The 20454-nt window shown below is 45.5% G+C and overlaps 1 protein-coding gene across 2 annotated transcripts in view; it reads left to right on the top strand.

Annotated features, from left to right (window-relative positions):
* The window catches only part of heatr6 (HEAT repeat containing 6), a 64015-nt gene that overhangs the window by 39583 nt on the left and 3978 nt on the right, over positions 1-20454 (top strand). For both annotated transcript variants that reach the window (XM_038814411.1, XM_038814410.1), the window contains exons 12-19: positions 1983-2344; positions 3291-3413; positions 5539-5625; positions 6918-7052; positions 8520-8642; positions 10642-10766; positions 11528-11624; positions 18126-18330. In XM_038814411.1, coding sequence (XP_038670339.1) covers positions 1983-2344; positions 3291-3413; positions 5539-5625; positions 6918-7052; positions 8520-8642; positions 10642-10766; positions 11528-11624; positions 18126-18330 — 1257 coding nt within the window. The remainder of the gene's footprint in view (positions 1-1982; positions 2345-3290; positions 3414-5538; positions 5626-6917; positions 7053-8519; positions 8643-10641; positions 10767-11527; positions 11625-18125; positions 18331-20454) is intronic.

Raw genomic sequence — 20454 nt, 5'->3', positions numbered from 1 at the left:
CAGATACGTGTTGCATGGAGAAACGGCAACTTCAAAAGGAAAAGCAGAAAATAGAAAGTGCAAGCAGATCAGGTGGAATTAAAGGGATTATAGTTTCTGTCTGTGTTTTTCTATATTCCCAGGATGAGTGGAATTTCTTATGATGGCTGAAAGAGGAGTTCAGAAGGTTTTATTTTTTTACAATTCCTTGCGTATCTGGCTGCTTTATCACGGTAGAAACACCGGGACAGTCGGAACACTGGGGCACGAACCAATCGTTTCAGACAAAATAAATTAATGCAGACCCTTCCTCCCCTGGCCCAGCAGCACAAATTATCATATGTATTTTTTTGCTGGCATTTTGGGTTTTAGTTATCTTTTCTCGCTATCTTCATGTTTTGTATAATTTCCTGGATGAGATAATGGGCAGGTGATCTACTTGCAATCCCACCCTTTCACTAACTGCTGGAATCCTGTTAATCAATTTCTATTTTTAATCTCCTTCTCTATCTTTCATACAGTTCATGCCAGCTGCATTCAAGGCAGCGTAATTCTGAAAAGGAGCCCGGAACAGGCATTAGGTTACCATTTACATGTGCAAAGGACTTCGTTCAGGAAGGGGCACTGGATATCTCTGGTTCTGCCGTTAGCAATGTGGGGGGGCCAGTTCCAACACGTAATGAGCATATGTGTCCCACCACATTGGATACTTAGCTGCTAGTTGTGCACTTGGAAAAAAAATTCCTGAATGCCAGAAGAATAGGAGGTGATCTCATTGAAGCTTACCAGATTCATACGGGGTGGGATAGGATAGATGTAGGTAGGATGTTTCCCCTGGCTGGTGTATCTAGAACAAAGTGACACAGTGTCAGAATAAGGGGCAGGCTATGACTGAGATGAGGAATTTCTTCACTCTTGAGGGAGGTGAATCTTTGGAATTCTCTGCTACCCCTGATGGGCTGTGGTAGCTCAATAATTGAGTATGTTCAAAACAGAAATCAATAGTAATGACACCAAGGGATGGCATGAAATGAAATAAGAGGTATATGATCAGTCATGATCTGTTTTTAAAAAAAATAATAGTACCCAATTCATTTTTTCCAATTAAGGGGAAATTTAGCGCTGCCAATCCATCTACCCTGCATATCTTTGGGTTGTGGGGGCGAAACCCATGCAAACACGGGGAGAATGTTCCACATGGACAGTGATCCAGGGCTGGGATTGAACCTGGGACCTTGGCGCCGTGAGGCAGCAGGGCTAACCGGCTGCGCCACCGTGCTGCCCGTCCATTATCTATGTGAATGGCGGAGCGGGCTCGATGGGCCAAATGGCCTACTGCTCCTATGATCCTATGTTATTGAATTTCTAGACTCCTGATTCATACCACAGTATGAACCTATGACCCATCTGATCATTCTTCACCGGTATCTCGGCATTTAGGTTGAGCAGCTAATTTGATCGGGGGAGCTTCCCAGTTGCATTTCTCACTTTCCTGCACGTTTCGCAGCTCAGGATGCTGATTACAATGTGAACCCTAGCCAATTACCGTGTGTGTCATTTTAGGTCCTTCCTAGTCCAAGTGCAGTTACAGCAAATGTTGAGTCCCCACCACCTGGGCTGGTCTATGGAGCCAATACAAACCAGCCAGGGTATCTGCTAGTTCCCATGTCTAATGACTCCTACAGGGAAGCACACGTGCCTGATGTTGGACGCAGTCAGGTTTGGCTGAGATTTCCCCTTGTCAGAAGGACAAATATCCAGACTCCCTCGATGTCAGTGGCCTCTTGCAGGAGGTACCAGAGATTTGAGATTAAACCTGCAGAGTTTCTTTACCTGCTGACTATGATAGAGTTGGCACTGCACAAGTCATCACTTGTATCCCAGACAATTTCAGTTCTACAGTCAGTCATAAACCTTGAATCTGCCTCTAATTTTAGTAAAGCTGATCGATGTCAGTATTCTTAATCTCGAGCTATTGTGCTTTTTCCTTCTATAAACTTCAGATGTCAATGTGCGTGTGTGCACCCTGACTCTGCTTGGGGCAATCATTTCTGTGCAGGCTCCTCTTCCTGAGGTACAACTGCTCCTGCAGCAGCCCAGCTCCTCGGGCCTCTCGAGCAGTGGCTCGGGGACACCGCACCGTCTCAGCGACACAGACTCCTGGCGGAAACCCCAACAAGCAGGAAACCGTGACGGCGAAAAGGAGAACTCGGAAAGTCCACAGTTCGAGCTCGGCTGGCTGCTTCAGCTGTGTATTTCCATCATTACCTTGCCAAAGCAGGAACCACATTCAGACAGTGACACCAACACAGGGGCAGCAAATAGCTTGTATGAGCCCTCTCCAGTGCGAGTCGAAGCACTACAGGTGAGGCCTTATCAGTTTATTGATTACAGGGCTGGCTTTTAAATGAAAAAAATGAAGAAAATTGCTTATTGTCACAAGTAGGCTTCAAATTAAGTTACTTTGAAAAGCCCCTAGTCGCCACATTCCGGCGCCTGTTCGGGGAGACTGGTACGGGAATTGGAACGCGCGCTGCTGGGTGGGCCTGCCTTGGTCTGCTTTAAAAGCCAGCTATTTAGCCCTGTGCTAAACCAGCCCATTTTATTTGTAAATCTAACCACTTTACAATGTTTTTAGCCTTTGCTGGCCTTCTCTTTCCCCCTGCTATAGTCTCTCTGGCCCATTGACTTTCTCAGGAAGGGGCAGACTGAAGATCTGCTCCTAAGCCTTCACTGGTGCCTCCCCACAGCAAGTCCCAAACTTGAGTTCTCAAAGGATACCTTGGTGCCTCATTCAAACTGGAGTCTTGAGGAGGCTGCATTTCAGTCCTCTTTCGAGATTTCTGATTGGGCAAGTCGGTTGATTCATCAATGTATTTCGTGCCCGCATACAGCTGTGACAGGTTGTTCACTTGTTGGGAAATGGTGGTGAGGGTGGGATTGGGGGTTGTGCCAATCTGTCACTCTGTGGCATAAGTTTTATGGAACTGAATGAAGCTGCTCTTATTAATCTGTTCCACAATCAGTCCACTTTGTGATTGGAAACAGATGACTTCAGTCACATGCTTTTTTTAAGAGAACAAATCTTTTGACACAGGTTAAGTCATCTATTGGTAAAACAATTAATAACAACTCTAAAGTTTTTTTGTGCACAGGAATGGCAGCATGGCCTAGAATGCTTTCCTGCTGAGAAGGCACAACCTTTGTTGTTTCTGTAATGCCACAAAGTGCATTCTGTCCTCTCTCAGGCTCTATTATTTGGAAATATGAATGGGACTTGACTGCTTTCTCTTTGCTTGTTTGTCCTGTAGGTGTTGGCACTACTTGTCAAAGGCTACTTCACACTGGCGCAAACCAGCTTGTTGGAGCTGGGAGAAGTTGCTTGTAAATGTATGGAGGAACCAGATCCATCTATTCAATTACACGGAGCCAGGGTAAGGAGAACACTAAAGCTAGTTTTGCCTTTTTTTTTGTCCTGTGGGCTTTTTGTTCTTAACCAGTGAGGGATGATGGAGTTAGGAAGTGGGACGGCTGCCTGGAATTTCCGTGGGGTTTTTCCTCAGCTACTCTGTGATTTTGGCAGAAACTCAACGAGAAACAGCTTAAAAATTAAATGGCCATTGCATTGTTTCTCGTGCGCTTTGCCAATCTGCCACAGAAGATCAGGAAAAACTCAATGAAAATTTAGCATCACTTAAGTATTACTGGGTTAAATGTCCCAACAAACCACCTCCACTCCAGGTTTGTATTTCCAACACCAAACCTCTTTGTGGCCTCTTCTCATGAAATTGTCAGATTTCGCAGTTTCGTGCAGTACCCTTGCCAACTGCAAACTGATAGAAAGATGGTTAAATTCTCATTTCATATGGGTCATATGGGGAAGACCGAAAATGGATTTCACCCCGATAGTTTTTATTGCAGTTCAGCTCCATGTTTTAGTTGTACTGCGATTCCATTGGACAATCCAGACTCAAAATAGGAACCTGCACCTTTAGCCTGAATGGAGCTATCCAATTTTCAAAACTTTTCTCCTGTCCCATTTTCTACCTTCCTGTCCGGAGGGGCACACATCCACTCTTTAATGTTAGTACCTCACAGAACGGCCACTGCTTCTGCGTGATCCTTGATGGTGACCGTTTTGATCGTGAGGAAGTCACTGATAAATCAGCTCTTGTCTTCACCAGCCATGTTCTGCAGTTGGAGTCGATGAGGATTCTGGCCACTGCCGGATATGTTTTGTCCCTAGTCCAGGGTTCATGTTGCCAATTGGAATGCTTCTGTTGCAGTTCCAGTTGGGATCAATTAAACACAGATTCACAGTGGAACTCGGTACCTCCCTGGTCTATGTCAGCCTCTCTCTCTCTCTCTCTCTCCTTCTCTCTCTCTCTCTCCTTCTCTCTCTCCTCTCTCTCTCCTTCTCTCTCTCTCTCTCCTTCTCTCTCTCTCTCTCCTTCTCTCTCTCTCTCTCCTTCTCTCTCTCTCTCTCTCTCCTTCTCTCTCTCTCTCTCCTTCTCTCTCCTTCTCGCTCCTTCTCTCTCCTTCTCGCTCCTTCTCTCTCTCTCCTTCTCTCTCTCTCCTTCTCTCTCTCTCCTTCTCTCTCTCTCCTTCTCTCTCTCTCCTTCTCTCTCTCTCTCTCTTTCTTGGCGGTACTTTTATTTGACTTGGGGTATGAATGTAAAACCTGCTGTTAATGTACAAAGTTCCCTCACCAACACCGATTTAAAATTGTGCCTATTTACCGCTGTTAGGAAAGCTAATGTAATTCTACCTCTGGCACTGAATGTGTGTTATGCAGTTAAAATGTTCATGTTGTTATAAAACAGTCCATCATTTCACATGCCAGGAGCAATAGAGCAGATCTGCTCGTGTTCTATGGGGTTTCTGTCAGCTTGACGCATACATTTGTGCACCAGGCATTGCTGGAATTTAAAAAGAAAAACTTGAGGCAGATGGAGCATTGCAGCTGTGAGAGGGGTGCAGAATGGGAGGAATTCAGTCCTGATTTGGTCTTGAAAAGATGGGACTGAGTCAGCCTGAAACGTGCCTGTTGAAATAGAACTGGACCAGCAGACAGCTCTCTGGTCTGACGCCTGATCTGTGCTGCATTGGCTGGGCCAATTATTCTAAAATTGGTCACAGTACCCTGGATTAGTGAAGAGGAAATGGACTAAAATTCTGATTGCAGTGACTCCACTCCTGAAAGTGTGCTCTGCTGAGGACAGGGTCAGGCTTATCCTCCTGGGTCAAGGCTGATTGTTGAGAATCGCCAATGAAATAACGAAACACTGCAAAGTGACCGCTGCTCGTAAACTGCACCCCATCAAAGGAATCATCATCCTCCAGGCTACAGAAAGAAAATTTGAGGGTAAAAGGACCACATCAGAGAGTCACAATGTGCCCTGACCTCAAAAGTATGGCCCCATCTTTTGCTCTCTGATTCCCGTCTCCTTCGGCCTGTGCATCTCCTCCTGCAGAGATAGCCGCCTCCAAACATCCAATCCTGCTAACGGTTGCCTTGCGGGAACAAATAACTGTGATAATCCCGTTGTGTGCTTTCAGCTGCTGGAGGAGACTGGTTCCGGGATTGTGCAACAACACAAACCGGATTCGCCCACACCCCTCAATCAAAGAGTACCAGTCAGCCAGGTAGGTTGTTGTTCTTTCTCTAGCCGTTGCTGTTTTGTCATGGGCGGCATGACGGCGCAGTGGTTAGCACTGCTGCCTCACAGCGCCGAGGACCCGGGTTTGATCTCGGCCCCGGGTCACTGTCCGTGTGGAGTTTGCACGCTCTCCCGTGTCTGCGTGGGTTTCACCCCCACAACCCAAAGATGTGCAGGGTAGGTGGGGCTAAATTGCCCCTTAACTGGGGGGGAAAAAATTGGGGTACTTTAAATTTATTTTAAAAATGGATAAGTTCATTTTATACTGCTCGTCAAATAGCTGTTGCCTTGGGACAGCTGTGATTATTCGCTGTGACAATTTAATAAAGAATTGATATATGGGTAGATTGAAACTGTTTAAAATGTATTTTTTCCCATTGATCATTTTTCTTTATAATATTGCTATCCTTTCCCTGAGATTTCTGGACTAATTGCTCCTAATTGTACTGACTTCCCTTCAAACGTGAAAGATCCATGGGATCCACCACCCCCGAGATCAGCACATGCTGAATATTATTCATATGACAGCCGTGAAAGGCTATTTGACTGTTCCAGATCCAGTTTCACCTGACTCCCACATAAATGGTCATCTCCGTTCAGTACTCTTCAGGATTGGGAATTCTGGCCGATTTACCTTTTTCTAAATTGCTCCCGTAGATTACACCATCTCCACAGCTATCTCATACCAATGAGCTTAGCAACAATCATGGATTGAGCAAAATAGTATTGATCTTTGAGCAGCTCCTATGAGGTGTGCAAGATTAGCTTGGGATAAGTCTGCCTCTGGTGCTGTCACTCTCTATTAGAGTGGGGCAGTGCTCAGCTGCTGCCTGCTGCTGCTCTCAAGATGGCATGGCTGAAATCGATGTGTGGCAGGCTGACTAAGAACAAAACGGAGATATTACTATTGTAGAACCTGTGTGAAAGAGAAAGCAAGAAAGAACAACAGATTTGGGCCCAAAACAGAATCTACATAGCACATCTTATGATCAGAGATACGAGAGGATCAAAACTTCATTCAGAGTTTTCTTCTTCAAGTAAAACACGGCAGGTGATGGCATAGTGGTACTGTCACTGATCTAGTAATCCAGAGACCCAAGATAATGCTCTGAGGAGCTGGGCTTGAATCTCATCACAGCAGATTAATACCACCACGAATTAATAAACTAAAAGCTCATTAATTGTGGGGTTTCTAACTCCGCTATTGATCAGATTGTTCACCACTAGCTTTTCCTGTCCAGAGCCTATGTTGAGATGGGATAATCTCTCCCGATACAGGTTGTGACGTTTTGGTCCAGGATGTTGAATGGTCCTTTGCCAGGGGCGTTACAGAATGATGAGCATCCTACACTCCAGACCAGTACCTGTGATGCAGCATCCTCAATTTTACCAGCCGCTTTTAATAGTCTTCCGGTAAGAATGGCCGAGACATACAGTCGGCTACATTTCCTTCCCTATTGTATTTAATCACGGGTTTGTTGGGATAAAGGCTCTTTTTTTATATCCACTATTTTTTTTTTTTTAAATGGAATTTATATTGTCAACACACCTCTCTAAAATGTAAATTGATATGAAGTAGAGTGACTACTGTTATAGAGATAAATACTTTAGCCATTTTACATAGAGTAAGAGATGAATTAATGTGTTAATGTGCATTTGGTGGTTTTGATTGAAGGGAGGATGTTGGTCAGGGTATGAGGAGAACTGACTGCTCATCATAAACCTGAACCAGCAGCAGAAACATTGGTTTGCGGTCACCTCTAAAGGATTTATCTGTGACCATGTGGCACTCCCTCAGGTCTTCACTGGAGTACCAGCCCAGATTATAAATTCAAGTCCTGAAAAGGGACACAAACTGAAAGTCTCAATTACACGAGCAAGACTATTACTTCTTTAGCCCAACTGATCCTTCTGCCCTCTCAAAGCAGCAAAACATTTTTTTTTTTAGCTCCGGTAAAAACTAGGCTGGGTGTGCTGCAGGTGGTTTAGATGATTGCACAGTTTCCTCTCATCTTTGCTTGCGTAACTAAGCTTCAAGTGAAATGGGTGAAGTATGAAAAGCTGCAAACGCAAAGTTATGGAATTTCATGTCTTACTATTTTGGGAAGATTCACACGCGCAAGTTTCCCAGAGCTGCTAATCTGTACTTGGGTGACCAGTAATCACAGATGTGGTAATGTCTATTTCCAGAATGGCACAGCAATGATCTGAGAGTATTTTACTCGCCTGTCCTGGTGTGCGGTACAGAGGAACTTGGAGGGATTAAAGAGGGGGAGGGTCTATGACTACAACCATGGGTACTCGCAAAGCCCGCAACATCCACTTACAAAAGGTCCAGCATGGCTACATAGCCAGACAGCAGGATGATGTATAAATGAATACTGTTCAGTTTGCCATTGCAGCATGCACCGGAAAGATACCAATTTTGCACTTGGGTTGTTTGCTGTCCAAATTGGCAGCACTGTGTTGGGCACACTGCAATTGGCCACTGTGCCCATGCACCAGAGAGGGAGGCTAACAGCTCCCATTTCGACTTGTACCGAAAACTGCCAGGAGAGAAGACGGGACTTGAGAAGGACTCTTGTGATTGAAGAGCGTTTTGGAATTGACTGTCTAGACTCACATGTGGAACAACCACTTGGGCAAGGTGTTAGAGGGCTATCAGTCGCTATGAAACTTTACCCCAGCATGACCTAATACTTTTAGAAAAGAGAACATTGGCAAACATACACTGAAATGAGCAGAGAGAATTTCAGTTCTCTGAAAGTAAAATTAATCAGTGAAGAAATGCAAAGCCTTTTGATGATTGCCAGCGTTTGTAACTGAGTGTGCTGTTCAACTGTGAATTTTAACATTGATGTATTGGAATTGTTTTGTTAGAACGAGAAGCAGATTCTGTGCATAACTATGCTGCTCGGACTCAATCACAGTGAGCATCCCCTGGTCAAGGCAGCTGCCGTACGAGCTCTTGGCGTTTACATCCTCTTCCCCTCACTCCGACAGGTCAGTATACCTTGCAGTTACACAGTTAGATGCACAGTCTGCAGTTCTACCCACAGATAATTCTTCTTAAAAGGTGATAGATTGTGTATCCATGTGGCACCACACAATGTAAAATCGACTATGAGTGCTTCGCATGAACTGGTGTCCAGGCATGAACTGGTGTACAGGCATGAGCCCGAGAAAGAAATCTACAAATGCTCATGAGGTATTGAGATGCTCTTCTTAATAACTGCATGGATGAAGGCTTTGGGGGGGGGGGGGGGGGGGGGGGGGGGAGAGAGAGAGAGGAGGAGAGAGACTGCTGTTTGGGCGGGGGGGGGGGGGGAGGGGGAGACTGCTGCTTTGGGGGGATGACTGCTGCCTGTGGAACGTCAGGAAAGGTAGGGGCAGAGAGATTTAAAAAAAAAAAGCCTGGGTTCCTGAAAAATAAACAGAAATGATGTGGGCCAGGAGAATTGCAATAATTCTACTCAAAAATACCTGCTAGTATATGGTCATTTGTGATCAACTTCAAAGCTGGGACTAAAAATAGATTTCTGCTCTGTATTCCCTGCAAGTTTTGCATTTCACATTCCTCGCAGCACATGTTGGCTAGATTTTAAAATGTGTTCAGTATGAAATTGTCAGTGTTTCTGACATGCACATGTAGATATTGTAATGGAAATTAATGTGAGCTACACTTGAAAGCATGGATACCGCTTACAATTTTTCTTGTTCATAAATATTGTTAACTATGTAAGTTATAGCCTGGTAAATTTTCCACATTTGATCTCACTCTTGCTCCTGTATAATGCAGTTTATATTGTGACTTGTTCTGCTGGGTACAGCACTTCATCAAAGCAAAATTAAATCAATAACCTGTACACTTGACTGCAATGTCCTTGGCCTCTGAATTTATCTTTGATCCATATAAGCTTAAATGAGACTCTCACTGTAGTTTGTCTCATTATAATTCCTCCTCCCTATTCTTGTTAAAGTCTTGCCTGTGGCCCCTTCTGTCCAGCATTAATCCTTTCTTTGGAAACTGATTGGTGGGCAAAAGCTCTATTGCACATGGCTGCCCTTGGTAGGTGTGGTTGTGGTTTGTGCAGTATCACACAAGATGGCAGCAATGCATTTTGAATAACTTGAGCTGAAAGTTTGCTGTCAGAAGTTATTCGAGGGAACAAATGGTGCAGTAGGTTAAGCACTATCCTTTTACTTTTGTGTTCCTGGTTTGGATGAGATAAAAGTCTTCCCTGTCTACAGGAAGTGAGTTCGGGCATTCTAAACGCAATCCCCAATAGTTTTGAGGTTGATAGCAAATAAAGAAAATAACTTGCATGTATATAGCACCATCCACGGTCTCAGAACACCGCAACGAGTGTAACAGCCAATTAAGCACTTTTGAAGTGTAGTGACAGTCGGAGGAAATGCAGCAAGCTCCCACAATGGGGCTGTGCTAATGACCAGGTAACCTGTTTTAGTCTTGTTGGTTGAGGGGTAAGTATTGGCCAGGATATCGGGGAGAATCCTGTAGCTCTTCAGAATAGTGCTGAGAGATCTTTTACCCTAATTTGTAAGGGAAGATGGAGCCTCTGCTAACCTTATCCAAAAGACAGGTTCTCCAACGGTGCAGCAACCCTCAGTACTACCCTGGAGCATCAATCTAAATTTTGTGCTCATGGGATTTGAACCCACAACCTTCTGACTCAGAAGAGCAAGTGTGCCTGGCTATTACCCTGTATTGGTCTACTCACAGACACAAATTGATATGCAATGGCAGTCTCACTAACAGTAGAAACAAAACTAGTTTGTAAAATTTTTCACTGGCATGCTTTCTGAGTTTGGAAATATGGCAGCCAAGAGGAGCCTCTCTCTGAAAATTCAATAATGCAGTGGATTCTTCATTAAAATTAAAATGGTTGCATTTTGAATTATATGGGATTTGTTAGCTGGTGTTTCCTCCAGATTTGCTTAAAGGAGCACTGAACTTTTACTTTTTTTCTTCATGTAACAGGATGTGATGTTTGTGGCTGACACTGCGAATGCCATCTTGACTTCGTTGGATGACAAGTCCCTAAACGTTCGTACCAAAGCAGCCTGGTCACTGGGCAATCTCACAGACACCTTAATTGCGAACATGTATGTATCTGCTGTTCCCTTTGGTAACCGCACCAAGCTGGCATGACTTGCTGAGATTTGTTGATGAGCCAAAAGTAAGCCAGTGTGAGGAGCTGCCAGTAGATAGCGGCAAATACTTGATCTTAGCGCCTTTGACATAATTAAACTTCCCACGGTGCTTCTCAGGGACATTAATAAAATATGGTGCCAAGGCATGCAAGGAGATATTAGGCCAGAAGATTGACATTTTGGTCAAAGAGTTGGGTTTTAAAGGAGGGAAGTGCGGTAGAGAGATGTTGGGAGGGTATTGCCAAGATTAGGGCCTAGGTGACTGAAGAAGCAGCCATCAATGATAAGAGTGATTAGAAGGTGCCATGCAATGGATGTGAGTTATTTCCAATGATGCCCTGTCAGTGAGTACTGTATTGATGTCCTGTGAAGTTAAGAAAAACCGGAGACCCTAGGATGGAGAGTGAAACCTTCAGATACCTTGCTGGTGGATTATGGGTATTTGTGGATAATCAGGACTTGCCAAAATTAGGTCATTGATGTAGGATCCAGTAATACCCTAGATGTGGAAATTAAGACAAATATATAATACAATTAATAAAAAATGTTTTATTTGCCAGAGAAAGGAGATTAAAATGCAGAGAGCAAAACGAGAGGTGAAGTGAGGCTACAACTTCTGCAAGGCTTTGGGTTGACGGATATCGAATAGACAGATATTTAAGGCTTTGGCCTATTGGTCAATGATTCACTTGTGTTACCTTTCACCCTCTCAGGGAGTCACTGGGCCTAGGCTTCCAGGAGGAGTTCTCGGATGTTCTGCTACTTAAGATGTTGAAATCAGCCACACATGCATCCAATGATAAAGACAAGGTGAGAGTTTGATCCATAATAGCATTCCATTTGTCTTGCGTTCACACTCTCTTTATCGAATTCTATCTCTCCCTCTGCCTCTTTCTTTCTCTGTTTCTCCAGCTGCCTGTCGCACTAAAATCTAGTGTATAGTGTGCCCTTCCTGTAAGTCCTTTGCTTACTTTCACCATTGCGCTCTCGATATCATCCTGATTATTATAAAGCAGCACAATCTCCAATTCACCATGGTCCATGCCATGGGAAATCAGTCAGTGATATGGTAAAATTGATTATTGGGGGTGTTCATGGGTTACAGCCTTACAGTACCTTGTAGATGCAAAATAGAAAGTATGATTTTCGCCTGCTGCCTGAAACTAACAAGCACGTTAAGTAGCATAGTGGTTAGCACTATGGCTTCACAGCGCCAGGTTCGATTCTCGGCTTGGGTCACTGTCTGTGCGGAGTCTGCACGTTCTCCCCGTGTCTGCGTGGGTTTCCTCCCACAAGACCCGAAAGATGTGCTGATAGATAATTTGAACATTCTGAATTCTCCCTCTGTGTATCCGAACAGGCACGGACTGTGGCGACTAGGTGCTTTTCACAGTAACTTCATTGCAGTGTTAATGTAAGCCTACTTGTGACAATAATAAAGATTATTATTAGAGAAGTTTCTGATCAAACAACAGTTCAACTCAGAATGAGCTGAAACTCTTTACCATTTGACTTTGCTGCCTTAAAGGGATAGAGTGCCTTCTTACTAGCAAGATTTACTAGAACAATTCTGTCTTTATAACACAGCATCATCTCTGAATTTAATTTATTCTTTCATGGGATGTGGGTATCGCAGTCAAGGCCAGAATTTGTTGGCCATCCCTAATTGTCCTTGAACGGAGTGACACGTGATATATTTATCACGTAAATATATACCAATAAGGATAAAATGTATGGCTTAAAATATATTTGCATGAACTGATCCAAATGTACCCCGATTTCTAACTCGCTTCTTCTGAAGAATAGATGTTGATTCTGTGTATGAAATGCCGAAGGAGATTGATTAGTAAATACATGTAAAAGACTTGCATCATCAAAGTGCCCAAGTACTAGAAGATGAGAGAAAGGCAGTCTGTAATTTACTTTTCTCCGCTCTCTCTCCATCACCAAACTGGTGTCCACTCCAGCATAATGATGTCAGTGGTGCCACATGTAATATAGGTATTCCATATGACTTCGCAAAAAAACTTGTGTTACTATCCCAGCCAATGCAACCCAATTAAGGCGAGTATACGATCCAGTTCAGTCCTCTCCAGCAATAGTTGCTCTTTGGGGATTCACTGCCAAAACAACAGCACAAGAGGGAACCTTCTCTTCTGGAAAAATCTTCTGTATCGCACAACAGATTTAAAAGAATTGCCATGATCTTGTAGATTATGAACTTCCAGTCAATACTTTACATCCCTGAAAACCCAAAAAGGATGTCTGCCTGAAGATCACCTGACTTCTCTTGTGGATAGAAGCATTTCTCTGTCTCAGGAGGGAACACAAGAAACTTTACTGACTAATGTTTTTTTAATTAAATTTAGAGTGCCCAATTATTACTTTTCCAATTAAGGGGCAATTTAGCGAGACAAATCCACCTAACCTGCACATCTTTGGGTTGTGGGGGTGAGACGCATGCAGACGGGGAGAATGCGCAAACTCCACACAGACAGTGACCCGGAGCCGGGATTGAACCCGGGTCCTCAACGCCTGAGGCAGCAGTGCTAACAACTGCGCCACTGTGCCGACCCTTACTGACTAATGTTGACTTTTCCCTGAAACCAATTCAGAAGGGTAATTCAGATTCAATGGTCATTCAGACAAAGGGCATGATCTGACCGAAGCCCTAGGTGCGGTAGCGAATTGCTGGGTGCTTCCCAGTTGGGGCTGGGAATGATGTCCCATGGGCTTCACATCAGAAATGGCTGTCCTGCCAGCTGATCTGCCTGGACCGTGCCCGGCAGCTGCCCGGGAAAATGGGGTTGGGGCGGGAGGGGCTCTTAAACTGCAAGCAGTAGGCTGCCTCGACCTCCGATGTGCATCCTGGGACATACCTAGACGTAGCGGCAGAGCACGGAGACTAAACAGTTTGAGGATCACTGAGAGGGCACTCGGGGGGGGGGGGGGGGGGGGGGGGGGGGTGCTGGTAGCCAGGGACAGTTAGACTCACTACTGTCTACCATTAAAACACGTTAAACCCAAAATCCTTTGTTAACGTTATTTTACACTGCAACCATCCCGGTGATGGCGGATGAGCCTGCTGCCTGGGCATCTTCATAGGCTTGGTCCAGGTCAAAGTTTATGTAGTCAGCTGCCCTGGCAAACAGGCAAACAAATCCGTGGCTTCATGGATGCACTTGTAGGGCAGCACGGTGGCGCAGTGGGTTAGCCCTGCTGCCTCACGGCGCTGAGGTCCCAGGTTCGATCCCGGCTCTGGGTCACTGTCCGTGTGGAGTTTGCACATTCTCCCCGTGTTTGCGTGAGTTTCGCCCCCACAACCCAAAAAATGTGCAGGCTAGGTGGATTGGCCACGCTAAATTGTCCCTTAATTGGAAAAAATTAATTGGGTACTCTAAATTTAAGGAAAAAAAACCTACACATGGATGCACTTGTGGGCTGTAGGCTGGGGAATGCTGCACAGGTCCCCGCTCGAGCCCTGGAATGAACCAAAGCGTAAAAGTTCGGGGCTGCAGTGACCTCGACGGCCACCCAGGAGCAGGTATCATCCACCTCCTCACATGGTGCCAAGTCCGCAAGGACATGGCAGAGGTGCTGCACAGTCCCCTTGTTGAGGCGGAGCCTCCTGTGGCACATACTGTCTGACATCGCCTCCCGGCTCTGGCCTCTCCATCTGGGTCCCTCTCCGGCCTGATTATCGGCCGGGTCCTTGGGGTGTGGGGCAGATTCCTGCACATGGGATGGAGCCTCTGTCGACGCCGCTACCATCTCCGACACCAGGCCGCCTGACTTGCCACCAGCAGGGGTCATCCGGGGTTCACAATATCATCCGTTATGTTATGTCTGTAAGGAATTGGAGAGGGTGAGAAACCCACAATCAGTTAGAGCTTCACCCCAGGACCTCTGGTTCCCCAGGTCTCCTCCACCCTTACATTCCCTGCCATCTGTCAGGGTGCCATCTAACAAGCCAGTTGTGTGGGATTGGGGACCCTCCCTGCGCACACACCCCTGGCCACAGCATGGGTTCTTGGGCACCAGATACTCGCCAGGAACACTACTGGCATCAGGCTCAGCTTCCTTCCCTGATCAATGTACCCACCTGCTGGCCGTGGGGATATCCCCAGTGCTGCCGCCCGGCATTTGGGTATTTGATTGTTGGATGCTGCCTCTGGTGTTGAGGCCTCCAGGGTTCTGGCAAAATGTCCAGTCCTGACCGTCTGTTTGGGATGCTAGGCAGTAACACTGGTCTACCCATGGGAATTCACTTGGGAGTTGTGAAATATTCATGTAACTAACAATGGCAATTCCCTATTGGCAACCGCCTTCAGCTATGCAGGCAGAGGCCGCCACAGTCAGAGGGAGTTACAGTGACCGTCACCAGGGCTCTGTCCTAGGGGCATTCGGTGGTTATTGGGGGGGGGGGGACTGGGGGGGTGGTGGACAGGCAGCTGAGATTGTCCCCGTTGTGGGTATACACTATCCGGGGGGCTGGCATTTTAGACCCACAGGTGGTGAGCGCACCCCCTCCCCAGCCCAGGGGCAGTCCCTAACCGCTGGAGGCTGACCCCCCCCCCCCCCCCCTCCCCCCCCCTCCCCCCCCCCCCCCCCCCCCCCCCCCCCCCCCCCCCCCCCCCCCCCCCCCCCCCCCCCCCCCGAGCACTGGGGGAGCAGCTCAAGTTCCCCTGGGCTGGATCTCATTTTCAGAGATGGTTATTCACCTCCTCCAGTCCGCACAGCAGCCATTGAGCTGGCTTTACATTTTAAAATATGTGTGCTAAAGGACAGGCACGTGACCACTCGCTTGGGAGCCGGTTAGATCCTGGGACGCCATTCAATTGGGGATCCGTCCTGTTAACGATATGTAGATGGGCCTAATTGGTGGTCATTGGTTTCTTGTCATATATAGGCGGGATCTGGATCCCGCCAAGTGGAACAGGCCAGTTAGATCGATCGACGCCTGACGTGGATCCGATTTTGACATCTCCCGCGGTCTAACTGGCTCTCATGGATCTGCGCTGGGTGCAACACGGCCGTCCGGCTGCACACAAAGACACCAGCTGCCCAAACTCTCGAGGTGTCAGAGCCATTGCATTGGTTGCAAAATAGGCCTAGCCATCCACCTTATTTGGAAAAGGACTTTGGACTTGTTCTCGGTCACATGGTAAGGTAGTCCATGTTTGATGCCTGCTTTTAAAACAACAAGAAACTATTCTGCGGACAGAGAAATCCATCAGACAGCTGTGATGAAGAAATCAAATGTAGCCATCTGAACATCTCCGACTTTTCATTATGTTTCTCTGATGTAGGGCGGCACGGTGGCACAGGGGTTAGCATTGCTGCCTACGGCGCTGAGGACCCGGGTTTGAATCCCGGCCCTGGGTCACTGTCTGTGTGGAGTTTGCACATTCTCCCCGTGTTTGCGTGGGTTTCACCCCCTCAACCCAAAGATGTGCAGGATAGGTGGATTGGTCACGCTAAATTGCCCCTTAATTGGAAAAAATTATTGGGCGCTCTAAATTTAAAAAAAAAATGTTTCTCTGATGTTCTACCTCGTGATTACAGGCTTGTTTTAAATATGGACAGTTTTAATGAGCACATGGTATAGATATTTAGGGCACCCGTTTATAACGTGCTGAAACACATGTTTCATGTGCTGACTGGCAGAAGGCAGAGAGTGGGGTTAAAGGGGTCTTTTTCAGGATGGCAGCCGGTGACTTTTTTTTATTACACTCCTGTATCATCTTTTATTACACTTCTTTGTGTGTTTTGATATACTACGGAGTGTAACATGTGTTACCCAAACCTTGGTTGCCGATGCGGTTTTCTAAATCTCGATGAAGAAGACTCTAACTCGTCCTGTAGTAACAAAAGATTTATTGAGTAACTATAACAATAATTGCGTGAGTTCTTTACTTTAACATTGTTACTAGTGATAAGGTCAACTATATCTAACTACAGTAACTATGCTTAACTACACTAACATCTGAGCTAATCTTATACTCCTGTCCTGGTCACAGTACACCCAAATGAGAGAGAGGCACAATGCGGTTGCTTTTATACCCCTGTTGTTCTGGCCCTCTAGTGATCATCTGGTGCTACTGATTACACATTAACCCCTTATGTGCATGCACATAGAGATCACTACCCTGACTAGTGGTGTCTCGCACGTGTCAGTGTTGGCACCACAGCTATTCACGATATACATTAACAACCTGGAAGAAGGAACTGAGGGCATTGTTGCTAAGTTTGCAGATGATACAAAGATATGTAGAGGGACAGGTGGTGCTGAGGAAGTGGGGAGGCTGCAGAAGGACCTGGGCAGGCTAGGAGAGTGGGCAAAGAAGTGGCAGATGGAATACAATGTGGAAAATTTAATAGTAACTTTGAAAAGGGAATGTGATAGAATATATACTTGAAACGGACAAATTACAGGGCTATGAGGAAACAGCGAAGGAATGGGGATATTTTGATAGCTCTTTCAAAAGGCTGGCATGGGAATGATGGCCTGAATGGCCTCCTTTTGCATCTACTGTTCTATGATTGTAGGAGGCGGGAGGGGAAAGTTGAGGATTCCAAAGTGAAAACAATCGAACCTCCGAAGTGACCAGAAGGAAATGTTGCAGCAATTTGCAATAAATATCTGTAAAATCACAGAAATACAATAATTGTGCTGTTTTGAAAAGTGTCTCTCCAGGTTTATATGCAGACTGCTTCACAGGAGGTTAAATTTTAAGATTGCTCTCGATGCTGCAGAGACTATTTGAGTATTAGGTTCACATTTGTCTCTTCGGTGCTGGTCATTTAGAATTAATGTGACAGAAATGGGAGTTGTGAGTCATCATTTTCACTGTACAGCTCTTAGCTGTTCTAAACACGCTTTTTACCATTTTTTTTTTATTTAAGGGATGAATGTTTGTGACTATGGGGGTTAGGTTATCACTGAGGTGCATGGCAGGGAAGGTGGGTTTGCCTTGAGGCAATAGCCTGCGGATTTCTACACTGATTGCATGAGGTGTGATTTGCTGCCCATCTTCCACAGTTCTGCAAAGACAAAGGCTCTGTGGTGTATATGAATAAATCAATTGCCCGATGCTTGACTGCGGTTAACCTCTGCTTCAAGGTCTCTGTCGAGACTGCTGTGAAACTGGGTGTCAGGGATGAATGAGGATGGCCAGGAGAGCGAATTTCTCCATTTTCCTTTGTGAAGAGCTTTGATCAGTGTCTCCACACTAACTAAGCACCGACCCACCCCTCTGATCCCAATTGTGTTTTAATCAAGCTGAATATCTTTCTGCATTTATATTGCAGGTAAAGAGCAATGCAGTGCGAGCTCTAGGAAATCTACTGCATTTCCTGCAGCCTCACCACATCTCCAAACCACAGTTCAAGCCGGGAATTGAGGAGTCAATCCAAGCCTTAATCCGCACTGTTCAGAGCGAGGCGACCATGAAGGTGCGGTGGAACGCATGTTACGCGCTGGGAAATATGTTCAAAAATCCAGCTATTCCACTCGGTATGTACTTATCCTGACCGTTCCCAGCTTCTGGGCCCACTAACCTGACCCATAGAGCTCTTGATCTGTTTGAACTCTTTACATCTGCAGTTTCTTGTGTTTTCAGTAGAATTTACTCACTGGGGTTGGTTTGTCTTTTGCAGCAGAGACACGTACCAATTGTCTGCTGTGACGCAAATCTAATCATGTATAGAATGGTATAGCATAGAAGGGGGCCACTCGGCCAATGGTGCCTGGACCAACTCTTTGACAGAACTGTCCAATTAAGACCATTCCCCTGCCTTTCTCCAAATGTTTCTCTTCAAGCATTTACCCAATTTATTTTTTGCAAGTTACTGTCAAACTAGCCCTTTCATGCAGCTCATTCGCGATCTTAATAACTCTCTCTGAACAGAAAACAAATACCCACGTGGCATTCTTCATATGCAAAATTGGGTGATGAGTACTTGCAGCTTAGGACTTGAGAGCAGGAGTAGGCCATTGAGCCCTCAAACCTGCTGTACCATTCAATAAGATTCTGGTTGTGGTCTGAACTCCACTTTTCTGTCTGTTCCCCATAACCCTTGACTCCCTTGTCTATCAAAAATCTGCCTAACTCAGCCTTAAATAAATTCCACGACCCAGCATCCACTGCTCTCTGGGGAATAGAGTTCTGCAGACTAATGATCCCGCAAGAGTATAAATTTATCCTTCATCTTAAATGGTAGACCTCTTAACTGCTGAACTGGTGACCCCTGGTTCTACCATCTCCTACAAGTTTAAAACGTCCCCCTGGTATCTACCCTATCAAATCCCCTCGGGGGTTTCAATAAGATCACCTCCCATTCTTCTAAACTCCCAATGTGTATGAACACAACTTGTCCAACCTTTCTTCACAGGATAAGCCTCTCGTCTCCGAAATGAATTGAGTGAACCATTCCTGAACTGCTTCCAACACAATGATATATTTTTTCAAATATGATGCCCAAAGCTATACACAGTACTTCAGAATGGTCTTGCCAAGGCCCTATACAGCTGCAGTAAAACGCCCCTCCTTTTATATTCCATTCCCCTTGCAATAAATGCCAACATTCCATTTGCCTTCCTAATCACTCTCTGTACCTGCCTACTAACTCCCCCTACCTCTCTCTTTGTCCCCACAGTCATTAAGAACATTTGAGGCCGGTTGTTGTATCCTGTCACTGGCTTGATTAACAAATTCAGAACAGACTGGGGTTTAAACCTGGCATCTCCCTAGTCCTTTTTACACACTCCACTCTCTCGAGTACCAGACCACTTACTGACTGAGCCATTGAAGGGAGCAGAAATAAATGTTTTATTTTAAAATCATTCTTCTGTCCCTTTTCAAAATTACCTTTCTTCCTTTTTATAATTTTTTATTTAAGGTGAAGATTTTAAAACCTTGGGTCTTCAAATTCCAAGTGGCCTTCAGGTGGCCTTGATCTGCAGTATTCCACCTCCCCCGAACTGATTTTATGTTTTACATGCCATATTTATGTTCCTCTTGCACTGAATGTTAGCTCAGTTTGGAGCTCTTACCGTTAAGTCAGAAAGTCATGGGTTCAAGCATCACTCCAGGATTTGAGTGCATAATGTAACCTGACCACTTCAGATCAGTAGTGAGCTGCACTATCAGAGGTGACAACCTTCAGATGCGATGTTAATCAAACACCACTTTTCTGCTGTTTCAGATGGATGCTAATGATTCAAAGAACAGGGAGGTACTGCCCAATTTGTACTGCCGACGCAGGCAGTATGGCTGCACCCAGTGCTGTAACCGTTCTATAATTTGGTGGCGTTCCCAGTTCCACTTTCACCAATCATATTGACTTTAATCGCATTGCTGTTTGTGGAATGTTGCCCTATGCAAAAAATGCTACAGAATTGACGATGAGATTGATTTCAATGAGATTTGTTCATAGAATTTACAGTGCAGAAGGAGGCCATTCGGCCCATCGAGTCTGCAGCAGCCCCTGGAAAGAGCACCCATTTAAGCCCAACACCTCCAACCTCTCCCCATAACCCAGTAACCCCCACCTAACTTTTTTTTTGGGACACTAAGGGACAATGTAGCATGGCCAATCCACCTACACTGCACATCTTTTGGACTGTGGGAGGAAACCA

Source organism: Scyliorhinus canicula, chromosome 12, assembly GCF_902713615.1.
Source record: "Scyliorhinus canicula chromosome 12, sScyCan1.1, whole genome shotgun sequence".
NCBI classification, from domain to species: Eukaryota; Metazoa; Chordata; class Chondrichthyes; order Carcharhiniformes; family Scyliorhinidae; genus Scyliorhinus; species Scyliorhinus canicula.
This window is presented reverse-complemented; position numbering and strand designations above follow the sequence as displayed.